The following is a 23,901-nucleotide window of genomic DNA, read 5'->3' as shown; positions in this document are numbered from 1 at the left end:
GCGGAGTAGACTGCTCGCCGACGTGGCAAGACTAGGCGTAGAACTGTAGGAGGAATTCCCACAAGAACTCACTTAGAGCCTTGGGGCGTGAATTGCTCAGACTATATACAAATACAGGTTTGTTTGGTCAAGCCAAACAGACTACCTACTATGGTAATGACTGTGGGTGCACAGACCATGCTGTGTCGTGTACTACTACTTATGGTTAAGGAATGACGTAGGTATGATGTCAGTCATGATGCGTAATTGACGTCATCATGATGTCATATGGAATGTCCGGGAATGTTAGAGAATGATTATATAAGCCGGGTAAGTAAAGTAACCGAGCCGGGTCATGTGACCGGTTATGAAAGTAGCCGGTCACGTGACCTATTGCACCAAGAAGCGAAGCTGCGACTTCAGCGACGATGCGTGAAATGTAAGTAATCGTGCGTGTCATGACTGGTCATGCTGTCGTGAATGCGATCGCGACAATGATCCTTATTTCCGCAGAATCTGGTCAGGAGCAAATGAGGATGGAGGTGTAGAAGATGGTGTGAGGTACTATCTGAGCGTCTCTGCAGCGGTAAGAATGCCTATACTCCTCGGGAACCGGGTTACTCAGCATGCTGGCAGATTACACTTGGCGGACTGGTGTTCAGAGTCTTCCCTTTCTACGTTTTATGTGGGTATCTTGCACGCTTTTCAGGCGTCACAACGTCACATCAGTCCTTGTATTAACCTCGACATAACAGATACCGGTTCTATCTCTGCATCTACAAATCTGTATCAACGTAAGCTATCTCTAGATGCTTATATATAAGCTCACGGAGAGTCCAAGGCATGTTGGAATCTGTCCTATTTGCAAGAGCGCGTTTTCATGACACTGTTTTCCGAGGTCGGCTTCTCAATAGGTTCGGAAAAGGCTTCAAAGGTACGATCATATTAATAACAAACTTCCTGCAAATTTGATGAACGGCACCCAGTGATTGACAGCCTCTTGGCTGATATCCTCGGACGCGTGTTCTTTTTTGGTCTCGGGTCGTTTGCTACTCTAGTGACTACTACCTTGGGTGGAGGTTGGGTCTTCTTCATCGCAGTTCTTCTGCTAGGATACGTATACTGGAGAGGTTAGTGTACGAAATTGTCCTGACTAACCAGTATGCTAAGTCCTGATTTTTTCTAGTTGCCAAGCTGTACGGACAGACAGCGCGCGACATGCGCCGTCTTGGTGAGTCATGGTTTGTCCATTCAAGCATGATTGTCGTTACTCGATATCATCTAGACTCGGTAGCACGTTCACCACTTTACTCTATCTATGGTGGGACAATTGCAGGAGTTACAGTGATCCACGCATTTGGCGCATCATCTAACTTTCTGAGAGATATGATTCACTGCGCTGATACGGTACGCTAAGGATGCGTGCATCGTATGGCAAAGTTGACTTGGTGATATCACAGAACACCAAACCTTTCTATTGGACATGGACCGGTACGAATTCTTCCTACCAATAATCCAATAATCTCACATCGTGCATGGACAGTGAGCCGGTGCCTTTCTACACGGCTCTATCTCCTATCAGGAGTGTTGGTTGGCCTCACAGCTTTTGCTGTTGTGGCGTCACCACGGGTCTCCGTGTCTTTGGCAGGCTTTGCTCTTGCTTTTGCTGCTGGAATATCGGCAAATGTGAGTCGTTGTGTCTCTTCCCCGAGTGCTAAACCACGGCTGACAAAATCGTTAGCTTCACTATTTGGTGCGTGTCCAATACTTTAGCATGTGCTATCCTCACCGCGTTGCATAATTACCGACTTTGAGTAGGTCAGGAACTTTGTGAACATGGAGCAGTCATTGGTACGTACTATAGCTCAGTAAACATCATGCGCGTTGAAATGGGGTCTATAGGTCGCTCTGGAGCACGTGAAGGAGATGTCAGAATTAGAGGCCGAGCCACCGGAAATCGTCAACCCTAGGCCACCTACGTCTTGGCCTGATCGTGGATCTGTGGTTTTCGAAAATCTCGTAATCCGTTACGCTGTGGGGCTGAATATTTAAGAAATTTGCATATGTTCTGACTTTGAGTTCAGTCAGATCTACCAGAAGTATTGCATCGTCTGAGTTTCGTTGTCAATGCAGGAGAAAAGGTACGCAAGCGGCTCCGGTGATGTACATGAACTCCTGAACTGAATTCCATAGATCGGTGTCCTCGGACGAACAGGATCCGGGAAGAGTACATTGACCATGTCTCTTTTGCGCTTCGTCGAAGCTAGCGAGGGTCGGATTTTTGTAGACGGTCTGGACATATCGAAGATTGGTCTAAGTGACCTACAGAGTCGAATGACTATCATTCCTCGTGCGAATGTTCTAATTTTCTCTGAAGAAACCCTGAAGCTCACCGCTTTATAGAGGACCCGACTATTCTAAGTGGTACCTTGAGATCAACTCTCGACGTGTTCGATGAGTATGAAGATGCAGAACTTGTATGTGAACGCACCTCTAGTAGAGTGGCTGGAATAATGTCCTTCTCTTTGCAGTTCGAAGCACTTCGGCGAGTTCATCTCATTCCACCAAGAGATAGTCCAGTCTCTGAGGGTGAGACCTTGAACGCAAACGTGTTTCACAACCTCGATATTGCTGTATCAGAGGGCGGCGAAAACTTCTCAACTGGGTAAAGCCTTTCGACATTACCCTCACAACGCATATCTTAACATGCTTTCATGCAGCCAAAAACAACTGTTATGTATGGCGAGAGCGTTATTGAAGCGGTCAAAGGTACTTGTGATGGACGAGGTAGGTGGTCACAGTCCATGAATTTGACAATTGAGTCGATTTGATCACTCCAGGCTACTGCGAGGTAACAACCCTCCATTATTCGAGTTCATCTTCTGACTGTTCCCAGTGTGGATTACGCCACGGACGAGCTCATCAGCAAGACTATCAAACAGTAAGCATGTTATTTAAGTTACCAATATTACTCCTGGTTAAAATATTGTCCTAGAGAATTCTCTTCGAGTACGATCTTGACAATTGCGCACCGCTTGAGAACTATCATAGACTACGACCGGGTATACTGACGATGAATTCCTGAATCTCTCGTTCCAATTCTGATCTGATTTACTCTAGGTGATGGTGTTAGACGAAGGGCGCATAGCCGAATTTGACTCGTAAGTGGTTCCTTGACCCTTTGTCGTCGTTTTTAATATTGAGGATTATATCAAGCCCTGCTACGTTACTCAAAGATCAGTCGTCGATGTTTCACTCGCTTTGCAAAGCTACCGGCGAGAGGGAATTCGCGGCACTACAAAAAATGGCTGGCTCTAGTGTTCTACCAATGTGAACCATTATATAGTGGTCCATCGATGCTTACCTCGAGGTCAGGCTCTCAAAGACTTAAACACTTGCATGTTCGTAGAAACTCCCTACCAATTGATTGGCACTCGGTTCTTCGACTTCGGCGGTGGCCTTTGATCCCTTTGGAACTCGTACGAGTACATGTCGTAGCCCTCACCGGCTTCTAGTATACTTACAATATATTTGGCCACTGTAGCTACTTGCAACGCTCAAACATTCACTCTGACACGGCAGGGCACAGACATTCTGCCTTATGCATACAAGGGGCTCAGCTGCAAGCGCGCATGCTGCCGAATCGTAGTAATTTGAAATAGTTTGACCCATTTGCTGCCTTCACGAATATTTGGAACAAGTAAACCATTAAATTATGTTTCCTGCACGCCCCTATTTGCGGATCTCCTTTTAATGTTCATTACTAGATAAGCGCCTACCGTAACACTTCGAACTTGGCTTCCACCCTACACCAGCACCACACGCCTCCTCTCTTATTTCCCGTCTCAGAGCACTTCCCTCCCCAATTCCCACTGTACTGTGGCTTCTTTTTACCGCTGGCATGAGCGGTAAGTGTCTTGTCTATCAGAAATCCAGCTTTGTCTACGATGTTTCACCTCTCAATCATCTAGCTCGTCTGCTTCCAAGGATCTGGGGCTTCGCTGTATCAGAAAGGTTCTTGTTGGAGAGATCGATCGCAGCGGGGCACATAACTCGGGGCAACAGCAATAAACGGGACGTCTTTAACGCCGTGGACTGTTCCCTTTTCAACCTCGAGGCGCTTGTCCGTAATCCCGCTCCAGCCATGCCCATCCCGGTTCTACACCAAGATGGAAAACGGATGCTTTATTGCGTTGCCCTTGCTACGTCACAGCCATCTGAGGATTTACAACTGCCGTCGGAGCCGCCGGAGGAGTGGTACTACCAAGACTTGGCTAAGGAGCTGAAGGGGGTCGTCCCAAAGTGGTATCAAATGTATAAGGATTGGTAGAGAATGATTCTGAGGGGTGGGAGAAATGGTTGGTCTTGTAACTAGTACACGTACACTGCAGAGAAACTATACATCTACACCCATTGGTCTTCCTAATGGCCTCTCCCTGGGTTTTGCATCCAAGTCAAATGTGTCAAGCTCATAAGCAGATATCCCGGTAGTAAGTTGCGCTGTACGAGATAATGTGACGCTCTGGAGGGACACGAGATGGTCAGAACTCGGTGCTTCCGAGGTACGCGTCCGCGTATATATAACCATAGGTGCACTTACCTCGCTTCGTCCCGAGCGATAGTGCCGAGACGAACGGTCCTTGGATTCCGCTTGCAACAATAGCGAGTATAACAGTGTCTGAAGTCATAGTGATAGTGAGTGCATAGGCATGAAGATAGCGTACTCAGCATGACGGCTTGAAGTTATGACAACAATAGGAATCAGGATGAAGCTTACTTACAACGGTGTATACGCGTCCAGATGGGATGCCGAACACAAGGTCCAGGTCAACTTCAGGCCAGCAGACGAAGGACAGGAGACAGCCGAGAGCAAAAACGGTCGCGACTACGCCAGTCTGGATTGCTCCCCGGACGAGCCGGGCCACGAGACGGTCCGTCACACCAAAGCCTGTACGGACCCGTAGGAGTGCTACGCTTAGAGCGCCTATACATTTAGTTATGAACAGGGCTTAGCATTCTTTGAGCGCGAATGCCAGTGCGTGAACGCTCACTGGTGATGATGATGTCTGTCGCAACGGTCGTGATGAGCCAGGCTATCATGGGGCGTTGGACCTCCAAGCCCGCTATTTGGTCGTGTGCAACGTGTCTTTGGTGATGCCAAGTATTGATGGAGAGTATCGTTATGGCGGGGTGGTACTTACAATTTCGCCTGGCGCGTCTGAATCGTGACCCAAATGGCGAGCGCAAAGCCGCATATCGCCAGCAGCGTGCAGGTGGCAGCCAGAAGCTTGCTGGAGACCAGTCTCCAGAGACTTCATAGCCAATTGTTGGTCGGAATAGTTGTCACACAAGGTATCAAAGCGTACTGACCGTCTAGTAAGAAACAACTGGGTAACCAACGCTGACCATGCATTTGGGATCGGCACGATGTCGATTGGCCATGCTGGCTCTAGAATCCAGGATGTATGAGCAAATCCTCTATCTGCATGTATCCTCGAACTTACTATAGATTATAGCGGGGTTAGCGTAGTTTGTTACGCTATGTAACGTAGTAAATGTGATCGAAAAGACAAAGGTACGAGAAGTAGGCTTACCAGAGGTGCCATAAAAGCTGTACAACTCTAATAGCGGGATAAACATGAACATGAGTAATATCTGTAAAGTTCAGCGCTGAATGTCGCCCACAAAGCACTGTAAGCCGTATCCACGAGGAAGGTGGACACAAATAGGGCCCTGGAGCATCAGTGAGTCACAGCAGCTGTTATCTGACGAAAGCATATTCACCTAAAGGCCCGCACGTCGCTAACGCCTGCGAGATGTGTCAGCTTTGTTCATAGTAACGAAAGATAGCGAAGCCACTGGTGCTCACCTGCCTGGCAATACCTGATAAACTGCACGCTGACAATCCCATAAAGAAACGTGTTGACTGTTCAAATCGTGATGTACATTCAGCACCAACCACCCGCCCTGCTGAGACAATGTAAGGTGTACATACCGAAGATGCCAATGAATATCATCCCTAAGAAGCATAGCGCCCGCAATGACGAGTCGCAGGCGGTTCCACGCGGCGTGAGAGTGAGCGCGAGCATCGGAAAACCAGCTATAGCACACACCGATGGTCCCAACATACTCGTCCATATTGCTCGGATGAAGCCCCCGTTTGAACTCGCGCTGCGTTCACGGAGTGGTGCTCGAACTTGCTGCCTTCTTTCAACACAGTCGCTGAGCCTCTAGATGGTGACGTGGGATGGAGATTGAAGATGTCGAAGGGGGAGCACTGGTGGCCGCAAGAAACGTGTCGACGCTCCCGTTTTTGTCTGCCGCGTGAAAACAACACCGGATCCACTCGTCAGCGTGATTGCGAGCCCTGAGCTGCATGTCCGATGTTACGGTACGTCGCCGGCTTAGCCCCTATTTGTCCCCGCACGGTGTGGAGTTGGAGGTCGCGAATGTTGGTGCTTCTTGGACAGGCACTGCAGGGAGCACCAAAATAGGGGCGTTTTGTACTTCATACATAGTTGCTTCATACGACCCACAGTCGCTTGAGTCCGTCAATTCAATGTAGGATAGCAGGGGGAGAAGGAGCAAAAAACAGCTGCGGCACACTGATTCCGATCAAAACGCTAGGTGCTTACCAGCGCTTACCGCCGCCTTATCATGGCGACGATGTTGCGTTGTCGCGTTACTGAGGTGCTGTTCAGAGCTAGAGTCCGACCAAAACGTAACCCTTTGCGTAGCTTGTCTTGATAAATGAACGGCTAAGGCATACATGTTGCATGGCACAGTAAGCGCACGATAGAATATATGATTCCATTGTGCAGCGTACGCGTCGTTTGAAAGGCATCACACCAATCGCGCATGCAAACCACAAAGCACGTATCTGCGATTCGCACGACCGAAAACAAGACAGCATATAAAACAAGACACAGATACCGCCACTTCCCCATCACTAGATCCATCCCCGTAGTCTGCCATAACACCGCAGCCGACAGCTGGGCTATTGATCTGCGTGCTCATGCAAGCGCAAGCGCTCATAGCGGCGAGCACTCCCGCTTGAGCCACTCGAGCGCCAGAAGATCGTTCTGTATCAGCGGCGAGACTTTCTCGAGGATCTCGGCATGATACGCGTTCAGCCATCCCTTCTCCTCGGACGTGAGCAGCGTCAGGTCGATCAGCGTCTTTTGCATCGGGCACTGCAAGGTGGTAGGTGAGCGCGGTCAAAGAAATGCACAAATGATAGGCGCCAATGTGGGTATGGTTGTCGGACATCGGAGGTGGAGAGGACAGAAGAACGTGGAAAGGAGAGAAGAAAGAAACGCACCATGGTGACATGCTCAAACTTGAGATAGCCGTTCCCGAACTTGTACCGCGTCTGCGCCTCCTGGACGACGACAATGTTTTCGATCCGAATCCCAAACGAACCGTCGGCGTAGTATCCGGGCTCTGTCGCACATCACAAATACCAGCGTCAGCGCGCCGGTTCATTGACATAATACCAGTCCACCCTCACCGTTGGACACGATCATGCCAGGCTTCAGAGGCGTGTTGTTGTAAGCTGTGAAAACAAACATGATTGTGAATCAGATACAATTCCGAGTAGGGAAACGGCATACCGATACGAGTTCCGATGCCGTGAGGGCCCTCGTGAACGTTTAGGAAGTGGCCGACGCCGTGGCCGGTTCCATGTCTGTAATCTATGCAACCGCGAGTCAGTCACTGGCAGGGTTTCGGTTGTTGTTATAAAGCCACGTACCCAGGCCATCCTGCCAGAGCGGTCGCCGCGCAAAGGAGTCACTTCGGGGTTGTCAGCGTCCACATTGCCTCCTACATTTATCACGAGACTCACATCACGTAGCCTGAAAAATATGAGCGGTCAGCGATCCATACAGCCGACCTCGCAGAATCACGTACCAGTGGTATTAATAGGGAATATGGCCGTATCAATAGCAATGTGGCCCTGAAGGACTCGCGTGAACGCGCGTTTCTCCTCATCTGTAGGCGTTCCGAAGTGCTAACGCCGTCGCTCAGCTTTGGTATATGCTATAAGGAAGGTATGTATTTACCCAGGTCCTCGTAACATCTGTTGTCCCGTCCCTAAACTGGGCTAGGATAACAGTTAGCCTTCGTATGTGATCTACGAAGCAAGCTGGTACCTCCTGAGTCGCAAAGGTATATCTGTGAAGCGGGGTAAACTTAAATTTACAAGCTCATATGACCAATGTCACCAACCTGGTCCTTCTTGATGACAGCGCAGTCATCGGGAGTGGGCTGGTAGTGGATGATGGCTAACAACAACATCATCAGTGAGAACGCGATGCGAATAGGGAAATAGAAACCACAAACCAGCATTCGGCCCAGTAGACGAGATAGTCGGGAACGACAGCCCCACGAACTTGTCCTGTTCTCTAACGATAGCGATAACCGTCAGCACCCAGCGACAGACCGTGAAGACGAGGGAACACCACATACTTCCGGAAAGCCTCCAGCTGATCAGCTGCCTGAGACTCGTTAAGCACAGCGCCCTTGTTCAGCTGGTCCTCGAGCCAGGCGAAGTAGCGCGTGAGCGCGGCACCATCGCGGATGTGGCAGTTGCGGAACCCTTCGACCTCGGTCGAGTTCTTGACGGCTTTCATGAGCTCGACAGGCGAGGCGATGATAGAGACGTTATCCTGCCGGCAAGATTGACCGTGTCAGAGGGTGAGAATGGGAGAATAGGGCAGGATGGGATAGACGCACGTGTCCGATGGCTTCCGCGACGGCCAGGCTGACCTTTGTGCCCAGGATGATTGGCTGCGTTCGTAATAATCAGCCTCTTCCCAATGGCCACTCGATTGAAAGACGATTCATACCGATTCTTTCGCCAAGGACAAAGTTCCAGGGAGAGTCTTCAGGTAGTCAAAGAACGAGTCGTACGGTCGTATCTCGACGTTGGAGCCCAGATGAGCTTCAACTTCGGAGTCAAACTGGTCCTTGTTGACGAAGAGGGTGGCGGAGTCGTGCGTAACCACAGCGTAGGCGAAAAAGACTTCATATTCAGAAGCTGTCAGCCCTCATTCGGAGGAGCAAAAGAGTAATCGATAGGAAGAAAGAGAAATGCGCTCACCGGGATTATAATCGATATCCGCCCCTCTAAGATTGAACAACCACGCGACCTCGTCCAACATGTTAATGACCATCGCCTTCGCATTTTTCTTAGTGAGCTCTTCCCGGAGCCGTGCAAGCTTATCTGGCAGCGATTCACCTTTTGAATGGGAATGGTAACAGTTCAGTCAGCGGAATCAGATTGAGGTGAACGGTGTACTCACCAGTATAGTTATCGGGCAGGGGGAAGATCTTGTTTTGGGGGCGCGCTGGGCGCTCGGAGCCCCAGACGACGTCAACAAGGTTCTTCTCGAGCGATACGAGTTCGGAGGCGCGGGGTGTTAATGACGTTTTGAGGGTTTCAGCATCCTCTGGAGTCCATGTAAGTTCTCGTTTTCTGGGAATGAGTTCAGAAAGACGCACTGGCGGAGATGAGAGTGGGGTCGATGCCGATCCTTGTCCCTTGTTCGAGGTTCTGTTGTGTGTTAGACTGGGGAGACTGAAGAAGTTGAACACGCTGACTTTCCACAGGAAGTCTTGCCATGTAGGCACATCTGCAGATAGCTATGTTCAGTAATTAATGAAGAGAAATCAGGGTAGTGGGACGTACCTGGCATGCCCTGTTTCATCAACGACCAATTGCTAAACACCATCTCCATTAGCCCCCAAATCCGTCCATCTAATGACCATACCGTGCCTATCCAGTTGCTGCTCCGCCTGCAAGAAGTATCGACCGTCCGTAAACAGGAATGCCTTGTCGAGCGTGACTATTGCGCAGCCTACAAGATCGAGTTAGCATCAGGTACACGAACGCACAGTTGCATACATACCAGCAGATCCATTGAACCCCGATATCCAAGCCCGTCTCTCGTCGCACGCAGCGATGTACTCGCTGAAATCTGCCAATAAGAACGCGGAACTTTAGCGAAACCGGCTTTGACCCAGCAGATGAACAAACGTTGATCCTCGCTCGTAACAACAACAGCCTTGAGATTGTGCTCGGGCTTCTTCATGAGGTCACGGAGGCCCGCAAGCCTGTCCGTGGTATTGACGGTGTGTGTGCCTCCGCCCATGCTAGCAGCTGTGTTTGAGGTCGACGACGAGAGCCTAAGAGCGATCCGGGTGCCGACGTTGGCGCTGGTGAAGGTAGTGTCGAGGAAGGAGATACGGGGTAGACGAGGGCGGTATCGATAGGCTGCGATGGCTTGGCTTGCAATAGGCCGGATCTGCCATCTGCATAGCAGCTACGCCATACGGAGGGGTTGACCTAGTTTCGGTCCATTCGGTCCATTCGGTCGCGATCGGTGCATGACCGAGTCGACCAAATTTAAAGGACCGAACGGCACCCCTACGGCACTAACTACATGTGACTACCTACGACGATCGGGCTAGCAAGCCCCTAAATACTGCGCGAGCCGATCCAGTCCAGCTCGTCGCGGGGAGCTGCTGGGGGTGCGTGAAAAGGACTCGAGTCCTTCCGACAATAGCGCGAACGCTCGCCGGGCTACTATACATGAGTGTAAGATAGAAATTAAGAGAGAAAACCGAAGATCTGTAAGGTAAACGTGGAGGCGGGATCAAAAGAAAAAGAAAGGTGAAAGATCATGAAAAAGAGAGCAAAAATAAATAATAAAAAGACGTAGTCGAGCATGAACTAGCTCTCGAGGTAAGGAATTCGAAGATACTTCTCATCGTTGAAAATGGTCAACGCCGAGTCCGGCGTGCTTGCGTCGGCTGCGAACGCCCGGTACATCTTGAATAGGACATGGCCACCCTCGACGGTGATGGTGCGGGATGCCACCATATTCGCGAACGCCTCAGCCTCGAGGACCTCGCTCTCACCGGACGAGCGAACAAAAGTTCGCTCGTAAACTTGCTGGACCGTTTTGAGGAACACCGCCGGGTGGAAGTGCTCACCCCGGGTGAAGACGCCTTGGGGCTGAGGCCACGGCGGCAGCTCTTCGTTGTCTTTGCGGATCTGACGCACACCGTCACCACAAACTCCCTTCTTGTGGTTACCCGTAGGGCTGAGCCCTCCGGGATACATGACGGTTAGGCAGCGAGTGCAGGTCGCTGGCTTGCGAGATCTCTATTCTCTCGCCGCATTAGTCAAGTGATTGACAGAATTAATATTTATCTACTCACCTTATCCGGATCCTCCTTTATGAGATGTACGGCTTCGCAATGATGCTTCCAGAAAGTCTCGGAGTTGGATTTAGCTTGGTCACTGTCAGCTTCAGGAACTGGCTGGGACACTAAAGTAAACGTACACTTGAAGTTCTGGGTGTGAATCCTATCGAGGACCTTGCGCTCAATGTCTCCGAGCTTTCGCAGGAGGGCCTGCGGGTGCTTCGCGATGGTAGGGACCTGATTCGATTCGTTGAGCCGGCAGAGACGGCTGTTGTAAAGGTCTGTTGCGGGAACCCACTTCTTCGATGACATATTGTAAGACTGCCACTTGAACTCGGCGCGCATGTCCATAAATAGGAAGAACTCCGCACCACCCTCAATACGGAGGGCACGGGCATCGATACCGGTGGAGATGCTGAAGAAGTGCTCGGAGCGCGTGAGACCGGGAGGGAGCTCGGGCAGTCCAAACGTAGCCTTGGCACCACCAAGCTGGCTGCATGCTGCCATGGATGAGTGTACCGAATGCGAGTGGAAATAGCCATGGAGTGTCCTTGAAACACCAGGAGTTTGAGCAGAGGAGACACTCGTAACCACCTGACACTAATAGTAGAAAACAGTCAGATACTTCGAAGCGTCACGTTGATAAAATGAGAAAAGGATTGGAATACTCACATCCAGATCATGCTTCCGTAAATAAGACGCGTTGTCTGTCGTCTCCCGGTGCAAACGCTTTAGCTGGACCTTGTCTAAGTCATAGGTGTCGGCTTTTCGTTTGGCAGGAGATGATGGTTCCGGGATAGTCGGTGGTGTGGGCTCAACCGGCGCAAGAGCCAGTGGGGCGTGATGCGTGTGAAGCTTGGAGTGAAGGGGTGGAGGAAGCGGGAAAGGGGTGTGGCCCGAGAGCGACAAGCTCGGAGCAAGAAGCGACTAACACAAAGTCCGTCAGAACGCGACAGTGACTAATACGACGCGCCAATTACTTACGTCGCCACCGTCCGTAACGATAGACGAGGACAAAGCCTTGTCCGCGAACTCGGTTATAGCTGTTTCCATCGTCGCTGCCGTCATATGCGTGGATTTGACGTCCGTCTCCTTGGTACCAGGTAAACATGGCGATGGTATGTCGATTTCATGATGGCTGGGTGTACCATGGTTTTGGACCACCTCGGGGCCTGAAAAGCGATGAGTAACTATGCTATGAAGATGCTAGAGTTACCAGACTGACCTGACTTGGGCACGAGCACATTGATATCTGTACCTCCTAAGGCCTCCATGCGATCATCCATCCCGGTGGTACTGTCAACCTCAAATCGAACATCGTCCTCGATCTTGACCTCGATGGTGCCGCCAAAGCTGAGGAAGTGATGTGATGGTACGAGGCCGAATGACTCGCCAGAGTGGACTGTAGGTAGGGTAGGAAGGCAAGTGAGGCTGTCGGACTTGGTTTCTTGACACGTCTGGTTGAACAGCCTCGCAACGTAGTCAACGAAGCGGACGTGGTGAGAGCCGAAAGTGGACTGGACGAATTCAGATTGGTCTTCAAGACGACTTGCGGTGCGTATGTTCCGGCGTAGCACATAGTCATGGCACAGAGCTGATATGGTCTCGAGGCCACTGGGCTGCGCGCGATTGAGCCCGTTCCAGCCTTTGTGAGAGCCCTCAATGCGGCTCCCATCAGAGGCTATGTCGTCGCGTGGTCTCGTAAGGCATCCGTTCCGAACGTGCCGCAGCTGTTCTGCGTGGACCTGTATTGAAGATAATTTGTGAGTGATTTGAGAGACACGTAAATATAATATCATTAAATCTAGACACACCTTCGAGGCGTTAGGAGCCCATATCCCACCTTCTTGCTCGAAAAACATGAACACCTGAACCAGCCGTTGCTCCTGCTCCTCCCTAGATCGATATATGGCGTGGTGACGCACTCCGTCTGCCTTTTGGGCGACGATACAGGAGGAGATGCTGGCCGCGACCTCCTTCTGACGTGGGTTTCTGGTTGTATTGGCGACACATCCGGAATACCTGCACTGGTGTAAGTGTTTATCCCACTAATTACTGGTAACGCATTCGCTTACCTCATGACAAAGTGCCATAAGTCGAGAGCGACCTTGGTACTCGGAAACACGTCGTGAATGGCATTCTGGACATGGCAGCAGTTGTCGACAACAACTATCTCAGGTCCAGAGACGTCCAGGGCATCGCAGCGATGCTTGAACCCGGTTAGGATCTCCTTAATTTCCGCATGTGAGGCGGTCTCACAAAACCTCTACGAGCCAATCATATCCGTGAGTTACGCTGGCTTGCTACAGTCAGAAAACGCGACGTACCCAGCCAACAATCTCGTTGTTCTCATTCAATAACGACAGGATCCCACCCCTCATGATCTTCTGCTTCTGCTTGGTCGAGTTTGTCAGCGTTGCTTTGGCTGCGGTGCGGAATGTTGCATCGAATGAGAGGCTTTGCGCTGACAAAATTTTCTATATCAGAAATGAGCTGCATAGACGCAACAAAACCATACCTGTGAGCGTTTTCATATACTCCTGAGACTCTGCCTCCCTCACGCTGAGGTTGAAGTGCTCAAAAACTTCTGTCACAACATCTTTCGACACCGGCCTGTTATAATACTGAGGCAGCGACTCCTTATCTTCATTAGAAGGGCGCGCAAACTCCTCAAGCTTCGGCCGGATGAAGAAGTCTTGGCCTCCACTGAGCTTCTTCCGGTAACGGAAGGCGTCCACATAGCTGAGGAAGCGTCGGCGGTACTCGAGGAGGTGGAGCTCTACAATGTTACAGAGAGTAGTAAGTTCATGCCCAGCCAATGCCGACCGAGACAGCTGACTCACGCTTGATGTTCTCCGCCAGACCACCTGCAGTCGTTGAGGGGCGTAGCTCAACGATGAAGTCAAAAAGCTCGCGCGTGACGGCAGAGCGTTTGAGGAAGTAAGGAATATCCACTGAAGACGTGTTAGATGCTGCGCTTACACCACAGAGACGACAAGCACGTACTTGGCACACGAAAATGCTCCCATCGAGTCCAAAACGAAGGGTCTGTGGTGGCGTAGCAGTAACGAGAGTCGCTAAACTGATTTGGCGACACTTGTTTCTTCTCCTGGCAGGTGTTGCACCGCAGCTGCAAACCTAGCGCCGACTCTTCCTCGTACAGCCCATGGACCTCTCGAGGACCTGAACCCGTCCAGCCCTCGGACTGGACATCGGCTGAACCACATGCTGGACACTGCGATACCAGCTCGGGGATGTAGAATGAATGAACGACAGTGAACGGGTGCAGGTATGCAACTTCTGGTCTGATTTCAGCTCTCCCGGGGCGCTTGAGGACTTGCAGGTACCGTGGAGGGAGGAATCGTGGGCCAAGAATGGGTATGTCATTCCCAAAGCGTGATGGTGCCTTGCTCTTCCTGGCAGCCAGGCGGTCGTAAGCTGCGAGCGTGGAGACATACTCGACAACTGCCGCTTCCCAGCGAAGCTGTTCCTCCGGACGAGGATACACATTCTTGTTGGTGTCCTGCCACGTCTCGACTCGTTTTGCAACCTATAATCCTTGTGAGTAACTGCTGTCCTACTGTCCGTTGAAATGCTCTATGACTTACGTTGTTCCGCCAGTCCTCCTCAAACTTCTGTCGGTTCCGGCTCGTAAGCGACGATCTCTTGAGCTGTGCAAGGATAACCTCGGGTTCGAATGTAGACATGCTTATAGCAGACGGAAAACACAGCGTGCTGCGTGGTGAGCGTTCAGGTGAAGAGACGAACAGCTAATTGCAATTTGCGCAGCAGCGGCTTGGTGAACTCGGCGACCGCGACACCAAGTCGCCGTCATGTTTGTGCAATACACAGCAGCCCTATTCGCCGTCCATTGACTCACAAGCAAGTTCGGAGATACGTGTGGTCCCGAAGCGCATCCGCGGCAGCACGGAACATTCAGCAAGCTGAATGTGAGTCATTACGACATACCAAATATGCGGTTATTATCATGCTCGGGCTTGGGCTAAGCTGACATTGAGATACTTGCAGTGCTCGGAAGCACAAGTACTACAGTATGCTATATGAAAGTTCCTTACATTGAATCATTGTCAGAAGTTAGTCCTGCTGGCTTCGCCAGTGGAAGGCGAGGACTGAAACAGTGTGCCTTTTGAACATAACACCTAGTGCTATAGGAGACAGATGACATCAGTGCTTTCAGCTGAGCGTGCATTCTTATGAGCCCCTAATTAGTAGCCCTCCTCCCCGTCCATTATCATCATCGTGTTTGGCCAATTTATTCAAGTATGGGCCTTGCTAAGCTTTGGGATGTGCGTCTTCTGTTTTATACTGGTAACTTACAAGCTTTGGATCTGAAGTATGAACTCCATATCCAGCTCCTGTCTTCACCGGACACTGAACAGTCACGGTGCAAGTTCAACAAGTATGCAGTGGACGAGGGATTTCATACGGTCAAAACAGATTCGGGAACCAAATGCAAGCTGATGCGTATTGGTATTGACGCCAGGTATGTGTAGCATAAGTCCTGTTGCATGCGTACAGACTGGCTAATATCTAGTTAGCCCCTGGATGTACGCAGCTTCGGAGGCGGTTCATAGTTCGCATGTCAATAGCGCTCGGGTTGGGCAATGTGCAGACCTCAAGATACTTGTGAATAAACTCAGTGACCTCCTTCGTCTGCCCGTTCACCCCCTATTTGTATTCGATGGGATGGACCGACCATCTGAGAAACGCGGCAAGCACGTTGATGTGAAGCACAAGCACCACCTTGAGGAGGGCTTCAGAGATTTTATTCAAGTTTACGGGTTTAATCAGCACACAGTACGAGTTCAACTTTTGATTAGCTTACCGAATTCATGCTGAATACATGCCAGGCGCCGGGTGAAGCTGAAGCTGAACTCGCTGCCATGAGCTGCCATAATCTCTTAGATGGCGTCCTCACAACGGATAGTGATGTCATTCTTTTCGGTGCAAAGCATGTCATCCGAGAGTGCGTCAGCTTTTAATTAAAACTACTCGAGTACTTGCTTATAGGTGCATCTATAGACTCCCGGAGAGTGACGGAAATAAGAGATCTCATCAGGTCGAGATCTTTACCGAAGAGTCTATTCGCAAAAGTGGATGGGACTGCCACCGCCTACTTCTCGTGGCATTACTGTCTGGGGCAGATTACGACATGGTAGGCGCTTGACGTGTATCCGAGTCCTAGCAACTAAACTTACCTGTATGTCTTCAGAGCGGTGTCCAGGGCTGTGGTATAAAGGTAGCTTCACAACTGGCAAAGGGGGACCTTGGCGAGAAGCTGGTTCACGCGTTCACGGGCTGTCCAGCCCCACAATTCTTACGGTTCTGTGTCGAGTGGAGAAAGGACCTTCGGGACATGTTACGCGAGAATGCCAAGGGCGCTCTCGCTCGTAAGCACGGCAACATAGCAGACAATGTGCCTAACACCTTCCCATCACTCTCGGTCTTAGGAAACTACCTTTGTCCGGTCACATCGCACTCGCTTTCTCTGGACACTCCTCGGGACATTGGCGGGTTACGTTCTCCACAATCTCTTCAGCCAGACGTGACAAAATTAACATCTCTCTTCATACACTACTTCAACTGGACGCCAGCAAAAGTACAGAAATATATTCACGACAATATCTGGGCGGGAATTTACATGCGAGCGATATTCCGTGTACGTCATAACATTGTATTCAGAATTTGGGACTCACAGGAACGGTGTTAGCTCGAGGGAGGTTTCGGTTATCCTATCCGAGCCCACGCATTTACGATCCGTGACCAAGTGACTCAAGACGGCGATACCTCCTACAGAGTCCATTTTGATGGCAGTCAGCTCAATGATGCGACGAGGGCAGCGGCAAGTGATCACCCGCACTCAGCCGAGGGGCAGCCATCATCGGATGCTTCCTCCGAAGAGGAGTACGTGACCATTGATGTACCCGCCAAAATCCTAGAATTCTCCCACCCCAGGGGAACAGCGGAGTTTTGTGTGAGCCACGGCTTGAAAATGGTACGCAGACTTACAGTCGTATTTTACTGCGTGGATCTGAATGTAAGTAGATAACTACTCCGCCATCAGTAGACGACAAAGAAGGACACTTTTGGGATGAACCTGGCTCCCCATGCTGTTACACTCCTACATCAACGTATCAGGCGATCATGGATGTCTTTGAATCACCCACGCACCTGTCTTCCCGTCAGCCTGGGCCCTCGAAGCGAAACGAGTCAGCTAGAGCGATGAAAGGAACAGAGTCGCCCTCACCAAAAGTCGAGGATGACGATTCCCTCAGCGTGTTGTCGCTTTTCCCCAGGAGTACAAAGCGTCTGGCATCGGCCATGTCAACTCCCCGGCTCTCAAGTGACCACGCACCTTGCGTCGATTTAACCGTCTCCAACAGCAGCAATAGTCGTGGTACTTCCCATCCCGCGAAGAAGAAGTTCAGACCCTCGTCTGATGACGAGATTATCATCCTATCGAGTGATGAAGATGAGTTAGTAGCGGTGAACGAACCTGACATGTAATATAAGGACTCTGTATTGTAATCTTGTGATAGTGTGCGATAAATACGAACAACTTACCGAGAAGCAAGGAGTCTTGGGCTGTTGAACCGTATATGATCTGCTGCTGTAGTTCAGGCACTCAGCCTTCAAATCACAGAGGGAAGAGCATTGCCGATGGTAGTCTGAGAGACGTGGACCTTGCAGTTGCGAATGTCAAGCGGGCTTTGTAGCCTGCAGAGTGCGGTCGGGATGTGTATGAGAACTAGTTTGCGTACCTACCTTGGAAAGTGCGCGTACAGCGTAGGTGGGAGATGGTTTGGTTTGGGGATGGTTCAGGCGGAGGCAATCTGACTTACCTCATCGACTTCTCCTAACCTACCCCTTGGCAGATTTTGGAGCTCCGGCAGCGGAGCCCCTCGGAAGCTCCTCGGCGAGCTTCCAGCTCGCCAACCCCTCCGTATGACCTATCTGCCATCTGCATCCCCACCGAGGCCACATGACACGTCTCGTCACTGCTCAGACGAAACTGGAATGAACACGCGAGCGACGAGGAACGCCTTCACGCGCTCGCACGCGACGTTTGAAATTTGACCTCGACGCGACGTGCGGGGTTTCAACACCACCAAACCATTCAAAGAGCCTCCATGAGTCGGGGCCTTTGTCGCCGGAGAACCTCGGGGCGTGCCATCTTGGCTAGGGTCGCAACACACTGTCCATATAACAACACGGGGCTGTCAAGCGGCGACTGCCAACATTGACATCCCTTCCTTACCGTCCCAGATCTTGGAGAACCGGACCCCTCCAAGCCAGAGGGCTGCAAGCCGAACTAGGCAGATTCAGAGGCGACCCGAACGACTTGATGGGCGAATACGAAGCAACTTTCGGTATGTGGTTTCGCTTCATGCCCTGAAATTTCGATTGACCTGATGATGCGGTCTCCAGGGTTAATCCTCCTCGGTGTTTTCTGTGTGTGCATCTCTTGTGACCAGCGCTGAACAAGGTAGGACTGACCGTGACTGCACCACACGCGTACGCTAGTCAATACATACCTATATGGCATAGTCTCTTGTCAGTACGTCCACTATTACAGGTCAAGTGAGTAGTTATCACCCTTGCGACGTTCGGGAACTGACGGTGCCCCTAGATTTGAACGACCGGCTAGCATTTAGGTGGGTATATGCGGCACATTTCATAGTAATGACATGGTACGCGTTTACCAGCCAGTTTCAACAGGATTCTTCTCGCATCTGTTTTTATCTCGGACACCGTGTTTAGCGCCCTGTGGGTAAACTGCGTTACTGAAGTACTGACCCCTAGAGTAAATGCTTGACGCTAAAACTTTCGTATCAGTGCGATATATGCTATATGGATCTTCCTGTAGGCTTCCTCGTCGTTTGAGTGCTACACGCCAAGCTAACACCCTTCTCGCAGTGTAGTCCATCGCGGCGACTCCACTGCGCTCCAACGTAAGCGCGCGATAGCTCAGTTGCAGTCAATGACTCACGCATGACAACGTTGTAGAGGGAGTGTGGCCGTTGGACATCACACCGATCCTAACAGGGTGGTCATCATTCGTGACGCAGCTGTATCTCACATGGCGGTACGTGAACGCCTACATCTATTGCAGAACATCTGATTGACGCGAGCGAAGCCTTTGGCGGCTGTCTTCAAGCAAGATATTGCTAGGGGTTTTCTCCCTGTTGGCTGTGTGCGGTGTATCATTCTCGATGTCGACTGGAATCTACACCACCTATGGAAAGCTGTAAGTTTGCTCCCTTGGCGGTCACGCTCCTCTCTCATAACGTGAAAAGGGGTATACAACATGACAAGGTGGCAGAGATCGACATTCACACTTTGGTGTCTTTATGGCTCATCACAACAGTTGTGACAGACGGTGGCATAACCGGCAAGTCCTTGCTCAACTGCCGCGAACAACGCACTGACCTATTTATTGCCTTAGGCTGTCTGAGTGTAGCTCTCTTCCGGGCGCGCACCGGAATCAGACACACCGACCATCTCATCAACCAGTTTATTCGAGGAGCGGTTCAGACGGGAGTCCTTGCTGGGATTTTCTCTCTGAGCTGTCTGGCGGCCACTTTGTCTGGTACTCATGCTTCCTGGCCTCTTATGTTTGTGATCCCGACCGGGCGCATATACACGACCGTGGGTTCTTAGATGTTTCTCACCTAGCTATTGCCCTCAACCTCTCGTAGACGTTGCTGTACTCGCTTCTCCTGAGGGAAAACCAGGAAGAGAATCATTCCCAAGAGGAACGCAACCGTGTGGTTAGCATTTTGCTTTTGCCCTGCTACAAGTAACCACATGCGCTGAATATCCTGCGACATTCTCAGGGGACAAGCTCGACTCGTGCAATGCAGCTTACATCCGCTATCGAGATTGGTGAATCTGAGACATCTCCTTCCGATATTCTGATGAACCACTGCAAGCCGGACAAGGCTTGAGGAACCGCTACACCTTGACAGCAGCTACCTCCTTCCCGGCGTCTCTGGATTAAGCGTTGACGAAATAGATTCCGTATCATCGTAACAGCGCACTATCGTAACCTGTTATCCCCAGTTCTCATACCATGCCGCCGAAGTTTTGCGTACGTTTTACACCTGGGAGCAAATGATAGACCAAAATTAACCAGTTGGGTCGGTCAATTGATATGGAGCCAAGGCTGAAGCGGAGAGCAGTGAGGTCACCTCTGGCTCACCCGTGCTGCCCAGAACTCCACCAACGTTTGGCGGACTACAATCACGAAACTTGGCTATAGAAATTGTCCAATATAGCTTGATACAACAAATTCATGGCGCGCTGAGCTAGGGTTATTCTTGGGAGCCTTATCAAGGCCATGCTCCAGTGGCAAACCATGCTGGCGAGCTCGTGGCGGGAGTGATTTCTTACCTATCGTACTTCAATAACTAGTTGTATGTTGGTTTCCATTCACATAACGGCGTCAGTGATATCATGAAAGATCGGCACAGTATAAAATTAACCCGACGCGCGCCAACTTAAACCAGTTTAAACCTGAGTCTTGCCAGTGATTAGCCTGACGACCTGGCCTGAAGTTGTTTGTCTGCGTCTCATCGTTTTCCTTTTTAGCTCTATCCCCTGTCGCTGAAAGTGAAGCGGAGTATCGATGCCACGTCGCCAGACACGGTTTCGCGGGTTATCATCAAGTCATCGCCAGTATTTTCAACTGCAATCCCGTGTATATCTCAACCCGCTTTCTAATATGCACGACGCACTCCTTCTACCTGAAGTCAGAGACCATATCTTCGACTACATCACACAACAGGACACATTGGCGGCTCTCGCACGAACATGCACCGCGTTTCTACACCATTCTCGGGACCGATTATGGTCTGGAGATCTTGACCCCATCTCGATGGTACACCTACAACATATTGTATCACAAACAATCCACAGGAATGAATTCGGTGAATTTGTGAGTTCAATATCGGAAGCACAAGTCGTTGGCCCGCCAAATCCAAGCGCCTTGCTAACTCCCAGTCATGCTACCAGATTGACCTCCAGTTCGGAAGTCAAGAGGACTGGGATTATGTCCTCCAATTCACAACCCGCGTACGACGCCTATACCTCCACTGTTTCCCTCCCCCAGTGATGCATGAATCGGCCCTCCTGAGACTCGTGTCCCCTCCCTCTGGCCTCGAGAGGGTGTTCCCAAAGCTCCGCTATCTTGTCATTGACGGGAGGACCTCTCAGGCCCTCCACGCATATACCGAGTTCTTCTCGCCTCAGCTTGTCTCCTTCAAAGCCGTGTGCAACCCGGATAACGGGCGCATGCTTTCGGATTCGCTTCCAGAACGATCCAGGCGCTTGCAGATTCTGGATGTCACCGATAGATTTTCCTATGACCCACTTCAGGAGCCCCTGATCAAAACACTGTCGGTCACCGTTGTACGACTACCTTTACTTTCAGAATTGCGTTGCTCGGATCTCGAGCCTCACGCCCTACTCCATATATCTCGTTCCTCGTATCTTCGACACCTTGTTCTGTCTGATGCCGCGATGTCTCTCACGAGTGAAGGCAATACTTCTTCTATCGACCGATTAGATTTTCCGGCCCTTGAGCGCCTTGAGCTTTCCATCAGACGGTCCATGTCGTCTGGTATGGGACTTCTCAGAAGGCTCAGAAATCTTCCAAAGACGCAAATTATGGCCGCTATCTCCACAAACCCACAGGACGTACAAATGTTTCTCTCCGGCGTAGCTCAGATCGATCACAGTGGCTTAGAGGAGCTTCTACTCAGCGGTACAATTTACATCATCGATGGCGGCTACGATCCACAAAGCACCCTCACCTTCGATTATCTTGTACCCCTTCTCCAACTTGATAATCTGCGGAGTCTTTCCCTCGGTATAACTTGCTGCATATCTATGACTCTGGAAGAGGTCACAGAGATTGCTCGGGCTCTCCATCACCTCAGACGGTTGCACGTCAGTCCAAGGGCAAGATCCTCAATGCCACTCTGTAGTTTGCTGGCTTTCACCACCAGATATCCTCAGCTAACTACCATCACCATAACAGTGGAGGATTCTCCAAACATGCCACGACCTCCTCCTACTTTAAAACTGCAGTCATGTCTCCAACATCTCCACCTCAGTGTCCAAAACGTGGTGGACTTTGAGCTCATCTCGTTTTTGCTGGCCGACAATTTTCCGTTGCTGGCGAACTTGACATTGGAAGAGAAGCCTACGTTTTCCCTTGCCCCCACGGATGAATCCGTCTTCCTGCCCTCCGTAAAACCGCTTTTGCGCCTCCGAAGGCTCACAACACTTATCTTATGGTGCTTGCGGCGTTACATGTTCACGGATGCAGACATGAAGACAATTGCGCAGGCATTTCCGCGTCTCACACGCCTGGAACTGCACGGGAGATCGATGGATGATGCTTCCTCTCCGCACCCACTAGCATCATTCGATAGTGTGCTAGCCTTGACAGAGCTCTGCCCCGATCTGAGCGAGCTCAGGCTCCAGATCGATGCTTGTCATACCCTGCACATGTCGAGCCTCGAGCAGTGGCTCAATCTGCGGCGAGGGGCCCCGCACAACCGTACCCTCACGAGCTTGGATCTGCGCAACTCTCACATCCAAGGTCGCGACGCGGTAGACATTATGATCCTCCTGGTTACTTCGTTTGAGCGGCTTGCATCCATCTCGTTGTTCGGAGAAGTGCGGGGGGCACGCAGCCATGGTTGGATGGATGAGAAGATCCGTGTCCTGCGGCAGGCAAGAAAGGAACGAGACCTGCGTGAAATGAGCGCTGATGAGCTGCGAGCGATCGTTGCAAGTACCGACGAGACGACGCAGATGAATTAGAGGCTGATTAGCATAGAGACGACGTGGAGATTTTGGACTGATGATCTGCGGCCACGCACATTTACTAACACTATAAACACTCATGTTTCAGTCGAGGCTGAAAAGATGTTAACATGTGACCTTCTACTGGAATTTAGTGCCACAAACGCTGATCGTGGCTCGACTTAGCTGTCAACGTGAAGCGTTTCGTGATTCCTAGTTATTTTATCCTACAGCAACGTGGCGACCGGAAGCTGTTCTTTGGCTTCGACCTGCGCCTCTCCTCTATTCGCGTGGTTCCAGTCCTCAAATTCATATTAGCCGTCATGGCGGCGTGGGTAGCACGAGCTTCAGTACACCGACGCTGGTGGTACACACTGATCCTGAATACATACGCGAGACGAACAACCCGTTGATCACGTATATCCCGGCGAGCGACGCAGGCTAGGTCGAGAGGTGAGTGACACGGTTCGTGCGCGGGCGCAAGGACTTGCGTGAGCTTGAAACCGTGAACTCTCAAGAAGACAGGATATGCGCTCACGAAGTGAGTTATCGTGTCCGAGGAGTCAAGAGACCAAACGATCATGTATGTCCTTGACACAGGCAGCGATGTGAGAGGCAAACGATAACACAGCTTCTATCACAGTTTAGACTTGCTTGGCATAGGGTACAATCCTATCATAATAAGTCTCTACATTCGAATGAGAAAATAATGCGACACCTAACGAAAGGAGAACAGTTGCATTCAGCCAGATAATAGTCGTCGAGCAGCTAAGCTGCCCTCGATCAGGAAAACACCCCCGTGTTGCTACTTATGATGGACTCGTGGTCAAACGTACTGAGCTCGTAAATGGTTATCGCTGAAGTGAGCTGCTGTGG

General features: G+C 50.8%; 7 protein-coding genes across 7 annotated transcripts; 4 read left to right on the top strand and 3 right to left on the bottom strand.

Moving 5' to 3' along the window:
- Positions 1–859: 859 nt before the first annotated feature.
- CONPUDRAFT_78031 (P-loop containing nucleoside triphosphate hydrolase protein) lies at positions 860–3,313 on the top strand (the record flags this gene model as incomplete). Its single annotated transcript, XM_007777191.1, has 19 exons — positions 860–893; positions 966–1,109; positions 1,166–1,210; positions 1,265–1,386; positions 1,440–1,470; positions 1,523–1,665; positions 1,721–1,732; positions 1,798–1,830; positions 1,882–1,998; positions 2,064–2,120; positions 2,173–2,329; positions 2,383–2,456; positions 2,511–2,644; positions 2,700–2,766; positions 2,820–2,830; positions 2,876–2,920; positions 2,975–3,041; positions 3,100–3,140; positions 3,196–3,313. The coding sequence occupies 19 exons, from the start codon at positions 860–862 to the stop codon at positions 3,311–3,313; spliced, it is 1,452 nt and encodes a 483-aa protein (XP_007775381.1).
- Positions 3,314–4,329: 1,016 nt separating this feature from the next.
- Positions 4,330–6,193, bottom strand: CONPUDRAFT_85854 (uncharacterized protein). Its single transcript, XM_007777190.1, has 12 exons — positions 6,093–6,193; positions 5,975–5,998; positions 5,849–5,905; positions 5,764–5,788; positions 5,665–5,712; positions 5,574–5,600; positions 5,484–5,518; positions 5,350–5,428; positions 5,181–5,291; positions 5,031–5,125; positions 4,580–4,963; positions 4,330–4,501 (listed from the first exon to the last, which is right to left on the bottom strand). The coding sequence occupies exons 1-11, from the start codon at positions 6,115–6,117 to the stop codon at positions 4,704–4,706; spliced, it is 786 nt and encodes a 261-aa protein (XP_007775380.1). The 5' UTR covers positions 6,118–6,193; the 3' UTR covers positions 4,330–4,501; positions 4,580–4,703.
- An 817-nt stretch (positions 6,194–7,010) lies between these two features.
- Positions 7,011–10,133, bottom strand: CONPUDRAFT_160067 (Creatinase aminopeptidase; the record flags this gene model as incomplete). The annotated part of the gene is made up of 22 exons (XM_007777189.1): positions 7,011–7,172; positions 7,301–7,422; positions 7,490–7,534; positions 7,593–7,673; positions 7,733–7,773; positions 7,826–7,835; positions 7,891–7,990; positions 8,043–8,083; positions 8,133–8,154; positions 8,209–8,264; positions 8,323–8,384; positions 8,449–8,648; positions 8,716–8,769; positions 8,829–9,004; positions 9,083–9,220; positions 9,285–9,431; positions 9,484–9,535; positions 9,583–9,614; positions 9,671–9,680; positions 9,748–9,839; positions 9,891–9,959; positions 10,019–10,133. 22 exons carry the CDS (start codon positions 10,131–10,133, stop codon positions 7,011–7,013), a joined length of 1,827 nt encoding a protein of 608 aa, XP_007775379.1.
- A 498-nt stretch (positions 10,134–10,631) lies between these two features.
- Positions 10,632–13,420, bottom strand: CONPUDRAFT_170096 (uncharacterized protein). The gene is made up of 8 exons (XM_007777188.1): positions 13,266–13,420; positions 13,005–13,212; positions 12,416–12,935; positions 12,175–12,362; positions 11,863–12,117; positions 11,331–11,790; positions 11,206–11,279; positions 10,632–11,149 (listed from the first exon to the last, which is right to left on the bottom strand). Exons 1-8 carry the CDS (start codon positions 13,268–13,270, stop codon positions 10,715–10,717), a joined length of 2,145 nt encoding a protein of 714 aa, XP_007775378.1. The 5' UTR covers positions 13,271–13,420; the 3' UTR covers positions 10,632–10,714.
- A 1,049-nt stretch (positions 13,421–14,469) lies between these two features.
- On the top strand, positions 14,470–16,921 carry CONPUDRAFT_133032 (PIN domain-like protein; the record flags this gene model as incomplete). The annotated part of the gene is made up of 12 exons (XM_007777187.1): positions 14,470–14,479; positions 14,534–14,568; positions 14,670–14,751; positions 14,812–14,932; positions 14,980–15,140; positions 15,220–15,284; positions 15,355–15,497; positions 15,564–15,694; positions 15,767–16,008; positions 16,062–16,177; positions 16,234–16,366; positions 16,424–16,921. The coding sequence occupies exons 9-12, from the start codon at positions 15,898–15,900 to the stop codon at positions 16,919–16,921; spliced, it is 858 nt and encodes a 285-aa protein (XP_007775377.1). The 5' UTR covers positions 14,470–14,479; positions 14,534–14,568; positions 14,670–14,751; positions 14,812–14,932; positions 14,980–15,140; positions 15,220–15,284; positions 15,355–15,497; positions 15,564–15,694; positions 15,767–15,897.
- A 2,133-nt stretch (positions 16,922–19,054) lies between these two features.
- CONPUDRAFT_140492 (uncharacterized protein) lies at positions 19,055–20,313 on the top strand. The gene is made up of 8 exons (XM_007777186.1): positions 19,055–19,074; positions 19,129–19,163; positions 19,219–19,297; positions 19,349–19,459; positions 19,509–19,603; positions 19,658–19,860; positions 19,911–19,982; positions 20,049–20,313. Exons 4-8 carry the CDS (start codon positions 19,425–19,427, stop codon positions 20,157–20,159), a joined length of 516 nt encoding a protein of 171 aa, XP_007775376.1. The 5' UTR covers positions 19,055–19,074; positions 19,129–19,163; positions 19,219–19,297; positions 19,349–19,424; the 3' UTR covers positions 20,160–20,313.
- A 622-nt stretch (positions 20,314–20,935) lies between these two features.
- Positions 20,936–23,043, top strand: CONPUDRAFT_147727 (uncharacterized protein; the record flags this gene model as incomplete). Its single annotated transcript, XM_007777185.1, has 3 exons — positions 20,936–21,148; positions 21,214–22,161; positions 22,303–23,043. 3 exons carry the CDS (start codon positions 20,936–20,938, stop codon positions 23,041–23,043), a joined length of 1,902 nt encoding a protein of 633 aa, XP_007775375.1.
- Positions 23,044–23,901: the final 858 nt, after the last annotated feature.

The sequence above is a fragment of the Coniophora puteana genome (assembly GCF_000271625.1).
Source record: "Coniophora puteana RWD-64-598 SS2 unplaced genomic scaffold CONPUscaffold_20, whole genome shotgun sequence".
NCBI classification, from domain to species: domain Eukaryota; kingdom Fungi; phylum Basidiomycota; class Agaricomycetes; order Boletales; family Coniophoraceae; genus Coniophora; species Coniophora puteana.
This window is presented reverse-complemented; position numbering and strand designations above follow the sequence as displayed.

What these genes read in the sequence shown, in the direction of transcription:
- CONPUDRAFT_170096 (XM_007777188.1), bottom strand. An exon ending in TCGTTACGGACGGTGGCGAC is followed by an intron (nt 12,118 to 12,174) that starts GTAAGTAATTGG and finishes ACTTTGTGTTAG; the next exon opens with TCGCTTCTTGCTCCGAGCTT. An exon ending in TAAAGGAGGATCCGGATAAG is followed by an intron (nt 11,150 to 11,205) that starts GTGAGTAGATAA and finishes GCGAGAGAATAG; the next exon opens with AGATCTCGCAAGCCAGCGAC.
- CONPUDRAFT_140492 (XM_007777186.1), top strand. Translation starts at nt 19,425, where the DNA reads ATGTCGACTGGAATCTACACCACCTATGGAAAGCT. An exon ending in TACACCACCTATGGAAAGCT is followed by an intron (nt 19,460 to 19,508) that starts GTAAGTTTGCTC and finishes TAACGTGAAAAG; the next exon opens with GGGTATACAACATGACAAGG. An exon ending in GACAGACGGTGGCATAACCG is followed by an intron (nt 19,604 to 19,657) that starts GCAAGTCCTTGC and finishes TTATTGCCTTAG; the next exon opens with GCTGTCTGAGTGTAGCTCTC.
- CONPUDRAFT_85854 (XM_007777190.1), bottom strand. Translation starts at nt 6,117, where the DNA reads ATGGACGAGTATGTTGGGACCATCG. An exon ending in AGCGACGTGCGGGCCTTTAG is followed by an intron (nt 5,713 to 5,763) that starts GTGAATATGCTT and finishes CTGATGCTCCAG; the next exon opens with GGCCCTATTTGTGTCCACCT. An exon ending in GACAGACATCATCATCACCA is followed by an intron (nt 4,964 to 5,030) that starts GTGAGCGTTCAC and finishes CTAAATGTATAG; the next exon opens with GCGCTCTAAGCGTAGCACTC.